Source organism: Nestor notabilis, unplaced genomic scaffold, assembly GCF_000696875.1.
Source record: "Nestor notabilis isolate BGI_N333 unplaced genomic scaffold, ASM69687v1 scaffold1969, whole genome shotgun sequence".
Taxonomy (NCBI): Eukaryota; Metazoa; Chordata; class Aves; order Psittaciformes; family Psittacidae; genus Nestor; species Nestor notabilis.
The window spans coordinates 26,872-42,969 of NW_009944826.1; the positions used below are offsets into that span (position 1 = coordinate 26,872).

At 37.4% G+C, this 16,098-nt stretch overlaps 1 protein-coding gene across 1 annotated transcript in view; it reads left to right on the forward strand.

The window, feature by feature from the left end:
• The window catches only part of JMY (junction mediating and regulatory protein, p53 cofactor), a 58,438-nt gene that overhangs the window by 26,854 nt on the left and 15,486 nt on the right, over positions 1–16,098 (forward strand). Inside the window, exons 3-5 of the mRNA XM_010022573.1 lie at positions 5,733–5,883; positions 8,056–8,225; positions 12,582–12,747. Of these exons, the coding sequence (XP_010020875.1) occupies positions 5,733–5,883; positions 8,056–8,225; positions 12,582–12,747 (487 nt within the window). The remainder of the gene's footprint in view (positions 1–5,732; positions 5,884–8,055; positions 8,226–12,581; positions 12,748–16,098) is intronic.

Genomic DNA, 16,098 nt, shown 5'->3' on the forward strand with positions numbered 1-16,098 from the left:
TTGTTTTCCTCCAGAAACATATCCATATGGTGTAGAAATGTGTTCTTTTGTGTTCCATTACTCTGAAGCAATAGCTGATGGAAGTATGTTTACACAATGTGTTGAAGTTAACGGCTGTGCTGTTTCTTCTTCTTGTGTGCTTTATGACAACCACTTTTGTGAAAGCCACCATAATTTTCTTAGTTGCAAAGCATTATCTGAAGTAAAGCTTGCAAAACATGAAAGTGTTCAAAAGCAAGTTTCATCATCGTGGGAAAAAATTTTAGTTGGTTTTATCATGAGGCTTGGATTCTTCTCAAAGAGAATATAGTTTTAGAAAGAATAGCTGGAATGGGTTTTTTGAGAAAGTGTTTGTTAGAAGGGAAAGTGTAGATGTGGCTGTTCGATCTAGTTGTGAGAAGAGAGGGTTGTCTGTTAGATCATACCTTCTCCAGAACTTTGAGTCCAAATTAAGAACTTCCAGACCAAAAAGTGAGTTTGAGAAATTGTAAGGGAACTTAAAAGCCTGTTAGATTAGATGACTGTATCAGAGTTTATTAATTTTAACCAAAACAAATTTTTACTGAATCAAAAATGGATAACATGTTTAAAAGAAGTGCCAATTAGATGAACGCACTTCTTCGTTTTTCTTTCCTTGCTGTCCGTTTCAATTCTTTGGTGCCTTCTCTTAGTCGTATTAAGCATGGACAATAGTAATTTAAAAAATATGTTTCTGTTTAGTCTGTAAAGTGACCTGTGCTCTCTTATGGACTATAAAAGCAAAAGATGCTGGCATCATAAAGGCATGTAGTGAGCAAAATGAAGCATAAATGTGTTATGCATGCATTGCAAACATTAATGGAATGCAGAAGGACAAAAGAGCTTCCTTTCATACCATAATGAGAGTATTATATCAAAATGGTTAATTATTGAAGCCAACACAGAAAACAGTGTCTTCAAAACTTATGAGCCTGCTTATGTTGCAATTTAATGGTCCACATGTTTTTCCCTTTTTCTTTTTAAACTCTTAGCTAGGGTAAACGAAGTGGTTATTTCCAGCATGAAGGTCTTGTAGGTGGGGAGGAAAGTTGCTGTATATTCTTAAGCTGTTTTCTCCAGAGGCAGGTTTCCTGTCTTTCCTCCCCAACTTTTCTCCCTATTACACCTGTGGTCTTCCCTTAGTTAAACTTTTTTTTTTTCCCCCTCCATGGTCTTGCTTTCTAGTTCCTACGATAACATACAACTCTAAATTATGTAAATGTATCCAAATTCTTATTTAAATCGAATATTATGATTTAATGTGTATTTGCTGTAGTGGCATGATAGTGGACTGGAACATAATCCTTATATGGCCATTTGGCAAGTGGTACTGTGTATATTTTACTACTATGTCTCAGTTGTTCATTTTTGTTTTTCCCTTGTGGCTGTCTGTCCTGCCCCGCAAGGATGGTAAGCATAGATTTCATTAATTACTGTGAGATTATAGTAATTTTCTAGGTAGGTTGTATTCAAAACTGGTAATTCTTCTCTCAAGTGATCAGTGATTGTCAGTTTTTATACTCACGATGTGGCTATTGTTTTTTTCGTGTTTCCTCAGAGTGTGGCAGGTACGTGACCAAAAGTGGCTGTTAGTATGCCCTTTGTCTTTCAGTTTGTCACTGTTGTTTTGTTTTGATTATAAAGAATGATAGTAATTACTTTTTGAAAGGTTGCTAGCAGTATTTCTTTTACACTGGTTTTTTTTTTGGTTTTTTTTTTTGTGGGGTTTATTTGTTTGTGGTTTTGTTTGTTTGTTAGTAACCCTGTTTTTCTTTATTTCATTTCTTGATGGAGAGATTGGATCTGGTGGAATGTACTGGCTGGATGGGAAGAGATTGCTTTTCCCATGGGGAGCACTGTAACACATTCAGGTCAATGGAGAGGCTCTTAGAGGCCATAGGCTGTGTATGTCAGGCAGGACCAGAAAAGTAAGCTTGGGCAGGAACTGGAAGAAGCAGGGAGCGGCAGACAGCTAGACCCCAGAGACTGCAATTTCCAAGGTAGCAAAGAGGACTCTTAAAATTTGTTGCCATTCAGAATGTTATTGGCAAAGCTGGGAAGCAAGAACCTGTCTTTAAGGACACAATGGGGTCTGTTTTCATAGAGTACCTTTCTGGAGTCTCCTTCTGACACATCTGTGTTCCCCAAAATTGAATCCTCCTATTTTTCACTATGAAGTGAAATATTAAAACATCTTGATTGATTTCCCTCGTCATTGCATGAGAATATCTCTGGCTGCTCTACATGAAAGACTACGCTATGTTTGTAATACACAGTGCCAAGCTCCTGACATGCTGCTAGATAGTTAACTTCCATGAATTTTATTTTTTAATTCATTTGATTTCTGCTGCCCTGTGAATGGTCTGAGATTACTCCTGCTGTCAGCAGTGGCCACAGGGAGTTAACTAGACTATCCAAAGAGTAACAAAGATCTTTGTGGCTGAAGAATATTACTCCAGGAATCAGCAAGGGAGCCTAGATCTTCAGGGCATTTGTAGCTCTTTGTTATTCTTGAACTTTCTCATTCTGAATTTGTCATCCTGAACCTTGATTGCCTCTTGCTGGAAAAGCTGTTAAATGGTCGTTGGAATAAGTATCCTGGTCTAACAGCTTTAAATGTGAAAGGAACAAGTTTTTCAGCTTAGGATTTGTCCTCAGCTCCTAGCTAGCCACCTTTTTTAAGGAACTGGCCTTTTCACCTGTTAGAGCGTGTTCTCCACAGGCACCCAGATTCTGACTTCACCTGTTCTCTTTGAAACAATGAGAACCTCATCTCTTGTCATGGTTTAACGCTGGCTGCAACTAAGCAGCACTCAGCTGCTCGCTTGCTTCAGCTCTGTGAGATGGGGGAGAAAATGCGAAGACTAAAAATGAGAAAATTCATGGGTTGAGTAAAAGGCAGTTTAATAGATTAAACAAAAGCCATGTGTGCAAGAAAAGCAAAATAAGGAATTACTTCCCATTCACCAGTTCCCATCAGCAGGCAGGTGTTCAGCCATCCCCAGGACAGCAGGGCTTCTGCACACGTAATGGTTACTTGGAAAAACATGTGCCATCACTCCAAATGTTTCCTCTTCCTTCTTCCCCCAGCTTTATATGCTGAGCATGATGCCATATGGTGTGGAATATCCCTTGGGTCAGTTGGGGTCAGGTGTCCCTGCTGTGCCCCCACCCAGCTTCTTGTGCACCCCCAGCCTACTCACTGGTGGGGTGGCATGAGAAGCAGAAAGGCCTTGGCTCCATGATGCTCAGCAGTAACTGAAACATCCCTATATTACCAAGAGTGTGCAACACAAATCCAAAACATAGCCCCATCCCAACTGCTGTGAAGAACATGATCACAGCTAAAACCAGCACATCCCTCCTCCATCATTTCATGGCTTAAAATCCAGAAAGATACAAAGTCCAAACATGAACCTTAGCCGTACCCTTGTCTTTGTACTAGAAGATGCTCCAGAAGAATCATAATATATTCATGGTTAGTAATTCTAAAGAGTTTAACTGTCTTGCTAGATAACAAGCTGTGTACATACTGGCTATAAGACTTTATAAGCATCAGGGCAGGTCAGCTCAAGCAGCATTTGGGAGATGCATCTGTCCTGTATCTTTTGAAGGCTCCTTTAGACTTCTGTTAAGCATGCCACTGTTGCTGCAGCCTTAAGGCATGATGTTGGTCTGTTCTTGTTTGTGCAACTGCTTGGGAACCTCCTTCCAGACAGTAGTCATTTGTGGAGTGTGCTGCTTGTTGTCTTCTAAATGTGAATGTGTACATGATAGATGTATAAAGGGAAAGTATACATCAGTAACTTTACCAGGCTGAACTGGTTCACCCTCATAAACATTTGCAACGCTGTCCTCTTCCTTGTTTTTCCAGTTTCTAAAGCTTTGCAAGATCATGACCATCTACCTATGGCTGTACATATATGTGCATACTTCTATGGGAACTGGTAAAGGAAAGGGTTCTTGGGGTTTTGGGTTTTTTGTGCTTTGCTGTACGAATAGCCTGAGTATGTATGACGGCACGGATACTTGGGATTGCAGTTAATGAAAAGGTGCTTCTCTTTTTTTGTTGCTTGTAGATACTTGTTCTAGGAACAAAGATACGATTGTATTATGCTGTCCTAAATCTCTGTAGCTTGCAGCATGTGTGAATAATGCTTTGGCAAGCAAAACTTCATGAAGAAATGTTACTTCAAGGCTTCTTACTCTCCTAGACATGATACATACAAAAATTACTTCCATTACTCAGTGACCCTATGTCAATTCCAGTATCAAATCACCTCATTGTTACCAAGGAATAGAAAAAGGAAGAGTTTCAAATGTATTGGTTTTTATCCTGCTTCTGAAAGCTGTTTCTGAGTAGTGTGTAAGTGGAAAGCGTTTATTTCACCTGTTGTCATTCACTAGTATGTACATAGTTCAGCATTTATTTGGAAACTATTGTCTGTTGACTCGTAAGTATTGTATATGGGAATCATAGAATCATAAAATTCTTTAGGTTGGAAAAGACTTTTAAGATCATCATGGCACATATGTGCTCCATTGAATTATGTGATAGAGCTTATCTAGTAAAATTATTATTCACTTATTATTTGTAAACATTTTTATTTTACCTATTCCCTTTTAAAGGGTTTTGGAAATATATAAGAAGTAGATTAAATTATCTTATTAAACTACTTCAAACATTTTTCAACGAATTAAGAATTATTTAGAAGGCATTTGTTTTTACTTGTAAAAATCACCTCTCTAAGATGTAGGATAAGTGGATGTGCAGATATCCTGAAGTCAGTTGAAAACCTACTGTACAGTGGAATGGCTCTCTGAGACCAAACTGTAGATTTGTGAAATCAAGTTTAGTATTTGAGGCACTAGAACTTCAGGTTAACATACCTGGGGACATAAAAGATTATAAGCACTTTTGGGTTTGGGGAGTTTTGTATATACTAGGGAGGTGTCTTCTTGATTGATGAAAAATATTGACAATTAATTGGCTTTGGTGTTGCAGGAGCAGGCTTAAATATTTAGTTGCCCAGATACATAGTTTGTTGTCTGTGCTGAGACTATACAATAGCTTCTAAAAACTGTAAAAATTTCTAGTTTGGGGAGAGAAAGCTATATTTTAAATATTTTTTTAAAGAAACTCTATATCTTTTACTGGCTTCAGGTAGTTGCCACTTCAAAATAAAATTGCCTTGATCTTGTCAATGAAATGATACTTGAATTCCCAGGCACTAGAAAATATGTTTTAAAAAGTAATCTATAACAAAAACTACTAAATTGTTGATGATTACGTACCATTACCCCAACACATCCCCTGTTTCCAGCTTCATTGTGACTGAAGAGCATTCATTTACTTCAGAATGAAATATTCCAGGCTGGAAGAAAGCCTGGATGAAACGTGCTTCTTATTTGAAGGTAATAAGATATTTAACCAAAAAGATACTGATGAATCAAACACACGTTTGGGTTTTTGGTGCTTCCAGAAACACTAGCAATGAAACCATAGATGCACTTTTTCCATAGAAAGCAGCACTTCAGAGAGGCTTTTTCTCTGTTGAATAGAAGTCAGTAGTTTCTTCTCTCTGCTGTGCCTTCCCCCACCCCCTGCCCTCTTTTTTTTTTTTTTTTTAGCCACAGCCACCCTGAAACTGGTCACGGTTAGCAAAATAGCAACAATTAATTGTGTTGCTAATTATGGACTGATTTCTTTTCAGATCTCCATAGAGAATGACTACCTAGGACCCAGAAGAATTGAGAGTCTGCAGAAAGAAGATGCTGACTGGCAGAGAAAAGCTCACATGGCTGTGCTTTCTATTCAAGATCTTACAGTTAAATACTTTGAAATAACGGCAAAAACACAGAAAGGTAGTTACAGTCTACTACTCCTTAAATAGAAGATCTCTAAAACTTTGTTTCATGTTTAGCATATTCTGTATTGTACTGGGATTTATTTTTCTTTTCATCAGTCCTCCATGAAGAAAATGCAGTTGTCCATTCGTTTTTACTTCTGTGTCTATTTGAATCTTTCACCAGTAAGCCTTTTCAAAACATCAGAAGTGAGCAGAGTAGAAATCTTACTTAAAAGTTTCACAACCGCTTTCTCGATGTGATTGTAGTAGCTGCATGGTACATTTGCAAAGGATTTAGGGAGCATAGAGTCCTGATGAATTCTGTCCTTTGTACTGGATGTGGCAGACCACCACAGTAAGTGTTTATTACCTTTCAATTCATTTCCTTTTCCTGTCTCCCCTGCCTTTCGGTATTTTTTTTCCATAGCTCTAAATACTGAACAACAGCTCAGTTTAAGTACTCAGTGAAAACTCCTCTGTTCTGGTCTTGGATATAACCTTGGCATTTTTATGCCTGAGGAATGCAGCAGTTTTACTAAAGAGTTAGTGCAGTAAAATCAGGTCGTATGACTTGCCCCATATATCTGCACTCTCATCCGTGTACCATTTTAACTTAAATAACCAGTTTATTGGAGCAAACACACCTGAGGATGTAGTTCTCTGTCACCTCTTTTAGTGTAGTTTGGGTGTGGGCTACCACTGAGAGATTTTATGTCTCACTGTCTTCCATGCCTGACTGTGGGTTACTATTTCTTTCTTCGCCTTGGTGATAGTGATTGTGCAACCAGATGACCTGTATCCCTGGGAGAAAATCTTTTTTGATGTGTTTCCTGTCATCTCACTGCATGACTGCTAGATCTGCTTCAAGAGAAGCAGTCACTGCGAAATGATTCCTTTCGATGACAACCCAAGTTACGCGTAACATGAAACTCGTTATTTTGAAAAGTGACTAAACCAGTTCAGGCGTGTTGAAATGAATTTAATTAGAGCAAATTCTAAATGTATTTAATCAGTTTGGTTTGGTTTTTTTTTTTACTATGACAAAGGCAGCAAATAAAATACTCCACTGGTTGAAGAACATATACAGTTACTTCCTTCCTTTTTTTCTTTTTTTCCTGTTCACATACTTTTTTTGTGTACAGCAGTTAGGATTGTGGGGAAAATCACTGAGAAATAGAATGCCTGGAGACTGTTTATAACCATAGACCTTTGGTATACAGGTTGCTTGCCTGGGAGTTTTTTGGCCGCCTTCTGATCACAGGGTGGTCTTACATACCGAAATACTAACAGATGGCACAGGAAGACTATGTGAGAACATAGAAGTACTTTTTATTACCTGTCAACAGCATTTAATACCTTCTAGAACCTGAACGCTACCCTTTTGACTGTGTGACTTTCATGGCTTTTGCTTTACAAAGCTAAGTGTATAGTATCATGTGATCTGTGTATTAAAAATGGTGAAAATCTCATCTGTGTCATCTTAGATGTCTGGGGCTCAAGAATAGAAAATCCGAATCAAGCAAAGGACTCTTGCTACTCTGAAGGCTTCCTGAAAAGATTATTAGTGTCTCGTATTAAGAACAGATTATAATTTGTTCAGTTAATTCAAAGTAATTCTGTGAAGCAGCCTTTATTTTGAGTTTAAAGGTAGCTGTTATTTACATTTAATTTAGTATTTTCACAGAATTGCGCTTGGTCAAGCTGAAATGTTTGTTTTAACTTGTAATTCTTTTCACTCTGAAGATTTGTTTAAACTTATAACAGCACTATAGAAGTTATTAAGGGAAACTGGAGACTTCAGTAGCTGATAATTGGCCCTTTTAGAAGCAGGGAAAATTTGCAATACAGTTTAAGACCACATGGTAGCATTAATGAGATTTTTATTATGTTAGGAATTCTCAACCAGTGATTCAAGTTTTCAGGTACTGTGTGTTCAGAATGGTGACACTTGGATAGCGAAAATCAGAATTGTAATGATAAAAGGATCAACAAATAGCTAATTGCAGTTTATGAGAGTTCTAAGAGTACTTATATCCTGGATTTGAAACTTAGTACTCTCTGGAATAACGATTAGCTGAGAGAACTTTGAATGCTTTTGGGTACAAATATGTGCATTGTCTTTCCAGTAGTATCTCTGGTGATCTGAAGAGTAGACTGGTAAGCTGTCTGCCTTTTCTTCCCTCTGTAGCTGTGTACGATCGAATGCGAGCAGACCAGAAGAAGTTTGGTAAGGCAGCATGGGCAGCAGCAGTGGAACGTATGGAAAAGCTTCAGTATGCAGTTTCTAAGGAGACTTTGCAGTTGATGCGTGCTAAAGAAATCTGTTTGGAGCAGAAGAAGCATGCACTGAAAGAAGAGGTAATTTTTCATACTAATAAATAGAAAAATAAAACATGCAGAAAAACCCAAACCTTAAAGAATGTTGATGTACTTAAAAACAAGCAAAACCTCATGATTTTACTGCTGTGTAGACTGGTAGGTTTGTAAGCCTGATAGACTATGTGCCTATCTTAGGAGCTTCTCTAGAAGACAGCTTGATCTGCAAGGAAGAGAGAATACCTGCAAAATCTGGACCACGAACAAAAGAAAGTTGGCTCCATTTCAGTGCTCTTCAGAAGTGGAAAGTCAGGAGTTGAAACCTGAGTTTATCAGGCTGTAGCCATTTTTACCTTGATGAGAGAATCTAGGAGTACTAATTGGAAACACTATATTGAAGATGTTCACATATTTAGAGGAGCAACATGTCATCTTTTCTGTAGCACATCTTACTTTTCTCCCAGTGGAGACCTTCCATGAATTTTATTGAATGAGAACTCAGTCTGGCAAATAAGTAAGTGTTTGTTTAGATGTGCAAAAGCAGCAGGGGCTGTGTAGGAAAAAGGAGAGGTTTGTTGTAGTGTGCAACAACAGGTGAGAGGCTCTGAACTGAGAGTTTGGGGCTTTTTGGGGATGGAGAAATGAGGAACATGTGATGGGCGCGTATGGGCATGGTGGTTTGGCATGGTGTATTATTTGGCAAGGTACGGAGAGCTTGGATCAAAACATGATGATGGGGAGATATGAGGACCAGGTTCTGTTTTTGCTTTGAGAATGTAAAGGCTGAAGTATGCAAAGTTGAATGTGACAAATGTGACTGGGATCCCATATTGGAGAACAAGGGTTGCAGTCTGAGGGAAAGAAAAGCAAACCTTTTCTAGCAAACCATTTAGCTACTGTTTTCTAGGCATAGAAGGTAAAACCAGGATATTCCTTTAAAAACTGAAATGCTTGAGAAACTAATTTCTCAGGGTTTGAGTTGAGGATTAAGACAGAACAAAATTTCAGAACTGACTGTTTATGAGGACACTGTTGGTGTTCAACAGGGTTGTTTATGAAACTTTGAACATTTACTCTTGGAAAAGAAAAAAGCTTATATAAACCAGTAGTGCACCCTTTCAAGGGAAAAAGATCTTTCTTTTAGTGTCTGAAAATTTTCCTGATTGCCCAGGATGCTATGAGTGATTATCTTCACTTTTATAATATTTTGTCCTGTAGTATCATGGCCTGACTATAATTGACTCCTGATACTTAATTGGTTGGAGGAATACTTTTGTTAAACAAGTTTCTGGGTATGAGTGAGAGCCTTTTATCAGTGGTCAGAGTGCTCCATGTTTCCCTTAAAATAATTCAGAAATCCTTTAAAATAATTTTCTGTTAGTTTTGAGGATGAGTTTCTATATTCATGCTGGAAGTCTTGAGTTTTTCTTCTGAATTTTACTCCCTTGTGAGATTTCTCAGTCAGCAATAGTGATGAATTAAAATGAATACTTGAACTAGAGAACAGTCAGGATTCACAGGGTGGATTGAAACATGGCTTTGAATTCCATTTGACAGTAACAGATTACCTAAAAGGCTGGATAATAGAAAATGTAATAATAGCTATTAATATATATTGCTAGGAAAAAATAATATGAATTTTTACTGTGAACTGCAGGTTAATTACTTTGTAAATGGCAGCATTTGAGAACGACCATTGTCTTATAATCTGGCCGTAGCAACAGGATTGAACCACCAACACAGCAGAGCAGTACAGCAGCAGATGCTCTCCAGTCTGTCAGTCAGGTATTTCCAGCAAAGGGATAAGTGTTAGTGTCACTGCACATGGAGCTGTGAGATTTCTTCTGCACCTTTCTTCCACACGTTTCCGGTCATCCGAGAAAGATTGATTCTAACCGGAGCAGTTACACAGAGGGCTACTACAGTGATGACAGGAATGGCAAATCTCTGTTACTAGAGACGTTGAAGTTGTTCTGACAAATAAGATGAAGGCTGAGATAATAGAAAATTGCTTTTCATAAAAATACTAAAGGGAATAAATATTGGTCAAGAGCAATGCGTGTTGCTGTTCAGTACTGGCACAAGAACAAATGGTATTATCTGATTGTGAATACACTGGAAATCTGGAAGATGTTTCCTGGCAGTTAGGAGGGAGTATCTGGAACAGACTTCCAGTGGGAGTAACAAACACAGGTTTTTGTGGAAGCTTTTTGTTTTGTTTTTGTTTTTACAAAAGCAGAATAAGAACAACAACATGGAAATTATTTTAAGAACACACATTATAAAAGCAGTTCATTTTAGATTTGTCTGTAAGTATTTCCATGATGGTGGAAAGCTGGATTTGATGGCACTCACTTCTGTATTTCATGTTTGACTTTATTTCTATTAATTCTGTCATCTATCCCTTTAGCATGTGTGCTCATAGTTCTTGTCAGAGGCTTTCTGTGTTAACATGTTACATCTTAGTAACCACATGTGGGTTTACAGATGATGTGTTTCTTCCTTAGAACTACTAAGAAATCTAAGCTCCTGCTTAAGTTCTTCACATAAGGGCCAGACATATTAAATTACTTGGCTTGAGTTAATGCAGGAAGTTGTGGCATAGAAGGAAATTGATCACCCCAGTTCTAGTTCTTTGTTCAACTGCAAAATGCTTATTCCCTGTAACATTCCCACGTTAAAGTTGTTTGTGTTTCTTTCACTATGTTGATCAGCCTGACACCTACCAAGGAGGCAGCAAATTACTAGTACAGATCAGATAGCAACTTGTAACGTTAAGAATTGAACCACTCTTAAATTTTTAACAAGAAATGCTGAAATTTTCCTGAGAGTGATGATACTGTTTTTGAATTACCATGCGTATGTAGTATCTCACATAAAGTTTTAACATGAATGATTGAAATTAAAGGATCTCATTTTTACTTTTCATTAGGGGCTGTTACGTAGCTAGGAATCTGTGAGAGCTATATGACAATATTAAATTTCCATTGCTTTTGCACCTGAAAGTTGAATATACTGGTGTTGTACCCCTAGAACAGACTAGGTAGCTGGCAGCATCTGTAATGTATGCTTGCAGGGCTAAGATCTGGTTGTAAGATGTGTCCTTTATCAGGAAGACACCAGTGGAGTGAAATACTGAGCTGCTATAACTTGATAAGCTGATACTTTTTAAGATGAGCTGTTTATGTCTCTATTCAGTCTTTATAGAAAATCTTTAGACTTAAATTTGGGAACATCTTGGTTTTTAGGAAAAAAAGTAAATTTGAGTGAATTTCACAGTTCACTGCCACAGCAAGTTGTGATAGAAGTTTGAATGGTATTGCCTTAATTTAAACAAACAAACAAACAGAACCTAAACAAAGAGAAAACCATAGACAAAACAAACAAAGAAAAAAACAATCCCCCAAAACTGCCACATTTTGTAGTATATTTTTTTACAATGAGAAAACTGTTTGGAAATGCCAAAACCCAGGATAACCCTGCCTGACCAATGAACATTATCCCTTCTATATGGAAAAACTGGCATGTTCAAGAATCAGTCCCATTGTCTTGAAAGCTAGCCTTTAATTCACTCCAAATATGCCATCATTATATCATTTACTGTTGTGGTGACAATTAGTAACTTAATGTGGATGCAGAGTAATAGAATGGCATAACAAGACATTTTGGTGTCACACTGTACTGAAACATACATTATTGATTGTAAAATTTATGCTATTAACTTAAGGACTTACTGAGCCTTTCACATTAATAATTGATACACAAAAAAATGCAATCAGTAACTATACAATACAGTAGAAGAAATTTTTCAAATTGACATTACAAGAATTGATTCACAGTTCTGTCTATTAATCTTATATGGAAAGAAATCTAATATACAGAACTGCTTCCTTAGTTTTTAACTGAGCTGTGAAATCGCTGTGAATGGATAATGATGCAGATTCTAAAAGCATACATGCTATAAAAAAAGGGATAGGACAAATTTATGAAGTAAAATCCAGTAAGTCTATTCTGTATAGAGGGCAGCAGTGGGGCTTAAGCTGTGCTGCAAGCTGTGCTGGAGTCTGGTGGTGTTTCATCAGGAGGTACCACTGCACTGCCTACTATGTTTCATCTTTCTGTTTATTTCTGGTTAACCTTTGTCCAGAACTGGGTAGTGAGTGAGATGGGTCTTTGGTTTAATTCAGTAGAGATATCTTTCTATTTTAGTATAGTTATATTTAAACATATAGAAAAAATGTCAGATACTAAAGATGTCTGAAAGGGTGTGGTTGACAAAACCTTATCCTTTTGATGTGTTCAATTTTAATATGTTACATTTAGTATACCAGACTCATGTGGTTTTGTTGTTTCTTTTGTTTGTTTGTTTTCGTGTTTTCTTTCTTTCTTTTCATTTAGATGCAGAGCCTGAAAGGTGGTACAGAAGCTATAGCCCATTTGGACCAGTTAGAAGCTGACTATTATGATCTACAGCTTCAGCTATATGAAGTACAGTTTGAGATCTTGAAATGTGAAGAGCTGCTGTTGACAGCACAACTTGAAAGCATCAGAAGACTGATGTCAGGTGCTGCTTTGTGTGTTTTAATTAAGATGTAATCTGTAAAAAAAAATAGTTCTGTTCCTAAGAGTCTGGTAAAGCCTGTGGGAATGAAATGAAAACAGACCATATGAAAAGCATTAACAGTACTTCTAACATACGTACTGTTAAAATTTATGCCCATTCATAAGACAAACAGATACAGAAGTTTTGGTCTGATTCTCATTGCCTGTGTTGGAAATAAGCATTTAAGATACTATGTAAGTTTTGGAAAACTAAATTCAGAGAGGAGGAAATGTCTTAATTACTGGATTTGTCTTGTTAAAAGTTTGCATTTGTATTATTCATTTCTTTGAAGTGATTAATTTTAAAAGGTATTCTGGCAAATCAAGAGTCCTTCAGCTAAACTTTGAAGCTTGTTGTATTGCTGTCTCACTAATTTAGAGCAGAGTTGCATACCTTATGTTTCCAGAACCTACTATATCTTGTGTACTAACAAACTATGGAAATAGTACAGGTAAATTGTACAATGTTTTTGAATGCAGTTCTGTCCTGTGGACCTTTCTGTAGTTAATGTTTTTATTCACAAAAGCTGTTCAAATATTTAGTACACAGGGCTTGCATAGCAAATTTTGTAATGGATAGAAAAGTTCCTTAAGAGGAGAGATTTGAAGCTGGATTGCGTTGTGAATTGCCTCTGGTAAAAGAGGAAACATAGGTGTCATGGATTCTTCTCACTGTTATGTGAATCTCCTCCTTTTAGGCTTGTGATGGCAACAACTGTAACTGTAAAATGGAAGACAACAAATGATAACTTTGTAAATGACTTACAGAAATGTGGCAGTTCTGACCATATGCTTCTGTGGAGAGCAAGTTAGTGCTTCAGAGATAGTTTTTGTACTTGGGAAATCAGACATTTAATTTTGGTACTGAAGACACAGTATGATTTGCTTACCTATGTACCCAGGAGGTTAGGAAGGAATGTGTGTCAAAATCCTTTCTCTTTGTTGTAATGATTGTAAAACCTAAGGCCCTCAGAGGTTAATCCTGCTGTAAAACATCATAGATTATGACTTGTCACTAATGTTTTCTCCAGAAATCTCAAAACCAAAAACCCTACCCCCAGACAAAAAATCCAGCCCCACAACCTGACCCAAAATAAAACAAACCCCCTAGTGAGCTAAACAACCAACCTTCTCCTTCCCCCATGGCAACAAAATAGTTCTGGTCTGGCCTCCTTTGCTGTTTTAAATTTGTAAGATAGTCTTTAAGAATAAATCCGGAAGTGCGTTGTTTTGTTTCATTTTCCTCTATTAAAGACAGCTATGTTAGAAGGAATTCCTTTTTTTTTTAGCAACTCTCAAGTAATATACCATCTAACAGAAAATGAAAAACAGTTCGTAAATGTGTGCGAATCTTGGTCAAAGGATGAATTGCCTCTTTGGACTTTCTTCAGTGGAGGTGATAGAACAGTTAATATGAAGAGTGTGACACTGAAGTGGCTATACCTCTTCAAGACTGCACCAAACCTGAATGAAAGCATTGTCATGGTTTAAGCCCAGTTGATAACTCAGAACCATGCAGCTGTTTGCTACCCCTCCCCTTTTCCCCACCTCCAGCTGGGGTGGGGAGGAGACTCAAAAGAATGTAAACCCCATGGGTTGAGATAAGAACAGTCCAATACCTAAAGTGTAATACCTATTACTGCTCATATACTACTACTATAAAACAATTGCTACTAATAATACTGATAAGGGAAGTAACAAGAGGACAGAATATAGAACTTGGAGGGGAAAGGGGAAAAAAAACCCAGTAAACAGCAGTGATGCACATTTGCTCACCTCCCGCTGAACAATACCCAGCTCGACCTGAGCAGCAGTCTTCCTTTCCGGGTGACTGCCCCCAGTTTCTATACTGGGCATGATGTGCTGTGGTATGGAATAGCCCTTTGGCCGGTTTGGGTCAGGTGTCCTGTCTCTGCTTCCTCCCAACTTCTTGTGCCCCTCCTCACTAGCAGAGCATGAGACTGAAAAGTTGCTACTGGGCAACAACTAAAACATTGATATGTTATCAGCACTGTTGTCAGACTAAAGCCGAAACACAGCACTGCACCGACTACTAGGAAGGAGAAAAATAACTGTTATATTTGAACCCAGGACAAGCATCTTAAACATACACTGGCTTGTTAATACGTGTTGCTTCCCATGCTGTCAGAGAGAAGAATAGTCTACTGCATCTTCTCTTGCCCTTCCTTTTTAAAGTGTACTTACAGTCAGTAAAGTAATAGGATTTTAAATGTACACGTGTCTTGGTGATTTATAGACGCTGTTGCTGTTCTTTACTCTTGGACCATATTGGCTCTACAGAGATATTTTAGAGAGTTCTGGATTCTGTTTTGATTTGAGGGACATCAGCAGTACTGCTAATGAAGTCTTAACATAATTTTTTGAGAGCATAATTTGATTTGGCTGGCAGTTGGTTGTAAGCTAGGAGGAAAATATTTTCTTTTGCAAATTCAGCACATTGGATCTGAAAAAGTATCAAATAATAACAGATTGACATTATAAATAATAGTACTGTTATTTTACTGTCATTAAGCAAACACTTGCACTGAAATTCACAGAATGTGAATTTATTAGGTTAGAATTTTAAAGGGTCTTATCCTATGCATATGAACTATTTGTACATCCTTGTAAGATGGTTTTATGGTAGATGCACTTGCAAATTCCTATCTTTAACATTTTGTGAAATTGTTCTGAAACAAAATTTGTGTGTAATTGTTGTTAGCCATGAGTATTACTTTTATTCACTGATGTCTCAAGGTGGATTCTAGTGACTTGGGCAGTTTTATGTATGGATGAAACTTCGTTTTCATTTAGGTTTGTTTTTTGTTGTTTTTTTAACTGAGCACTGAAGTATAGAATCTAGTAGGTCAGGTGGTCTTAGTTTTTATTTTAAGGTTGATAGAGTGCTGTGTATTCTTTTCTGGTCCTGCCATGTCTCCTGCTGAGTTGAAATTAGCATGACAGTCACAAGTTTAGTTGCAGCAGAGACTGTGCCCACAAATAACATGAATTGACAATAGCTTTTAAAATGGAAAGTATAGTGAAGAAAACTCATCCAAATAATCTAGTAGCAGAAGTAGGAGGAAACTACAGTCTTGCTGAAAGTAGTTGTTGAAGTTAAAATGAGGTTTGGTGGTGCTGCAGAGTAGGTACTGGATAGTCATGCCAGCTGTATCTGATTGATTCAGCCATAATGCGTATCCTCCTTGGTATATTACAAAAATATCCAACTTGGTGTAGTGAATAAGGAACAAGAGGCCTTTGCTGCTTCTTTATTCCAACATTCTGTAAGGATTTATAATTATCACTCTTT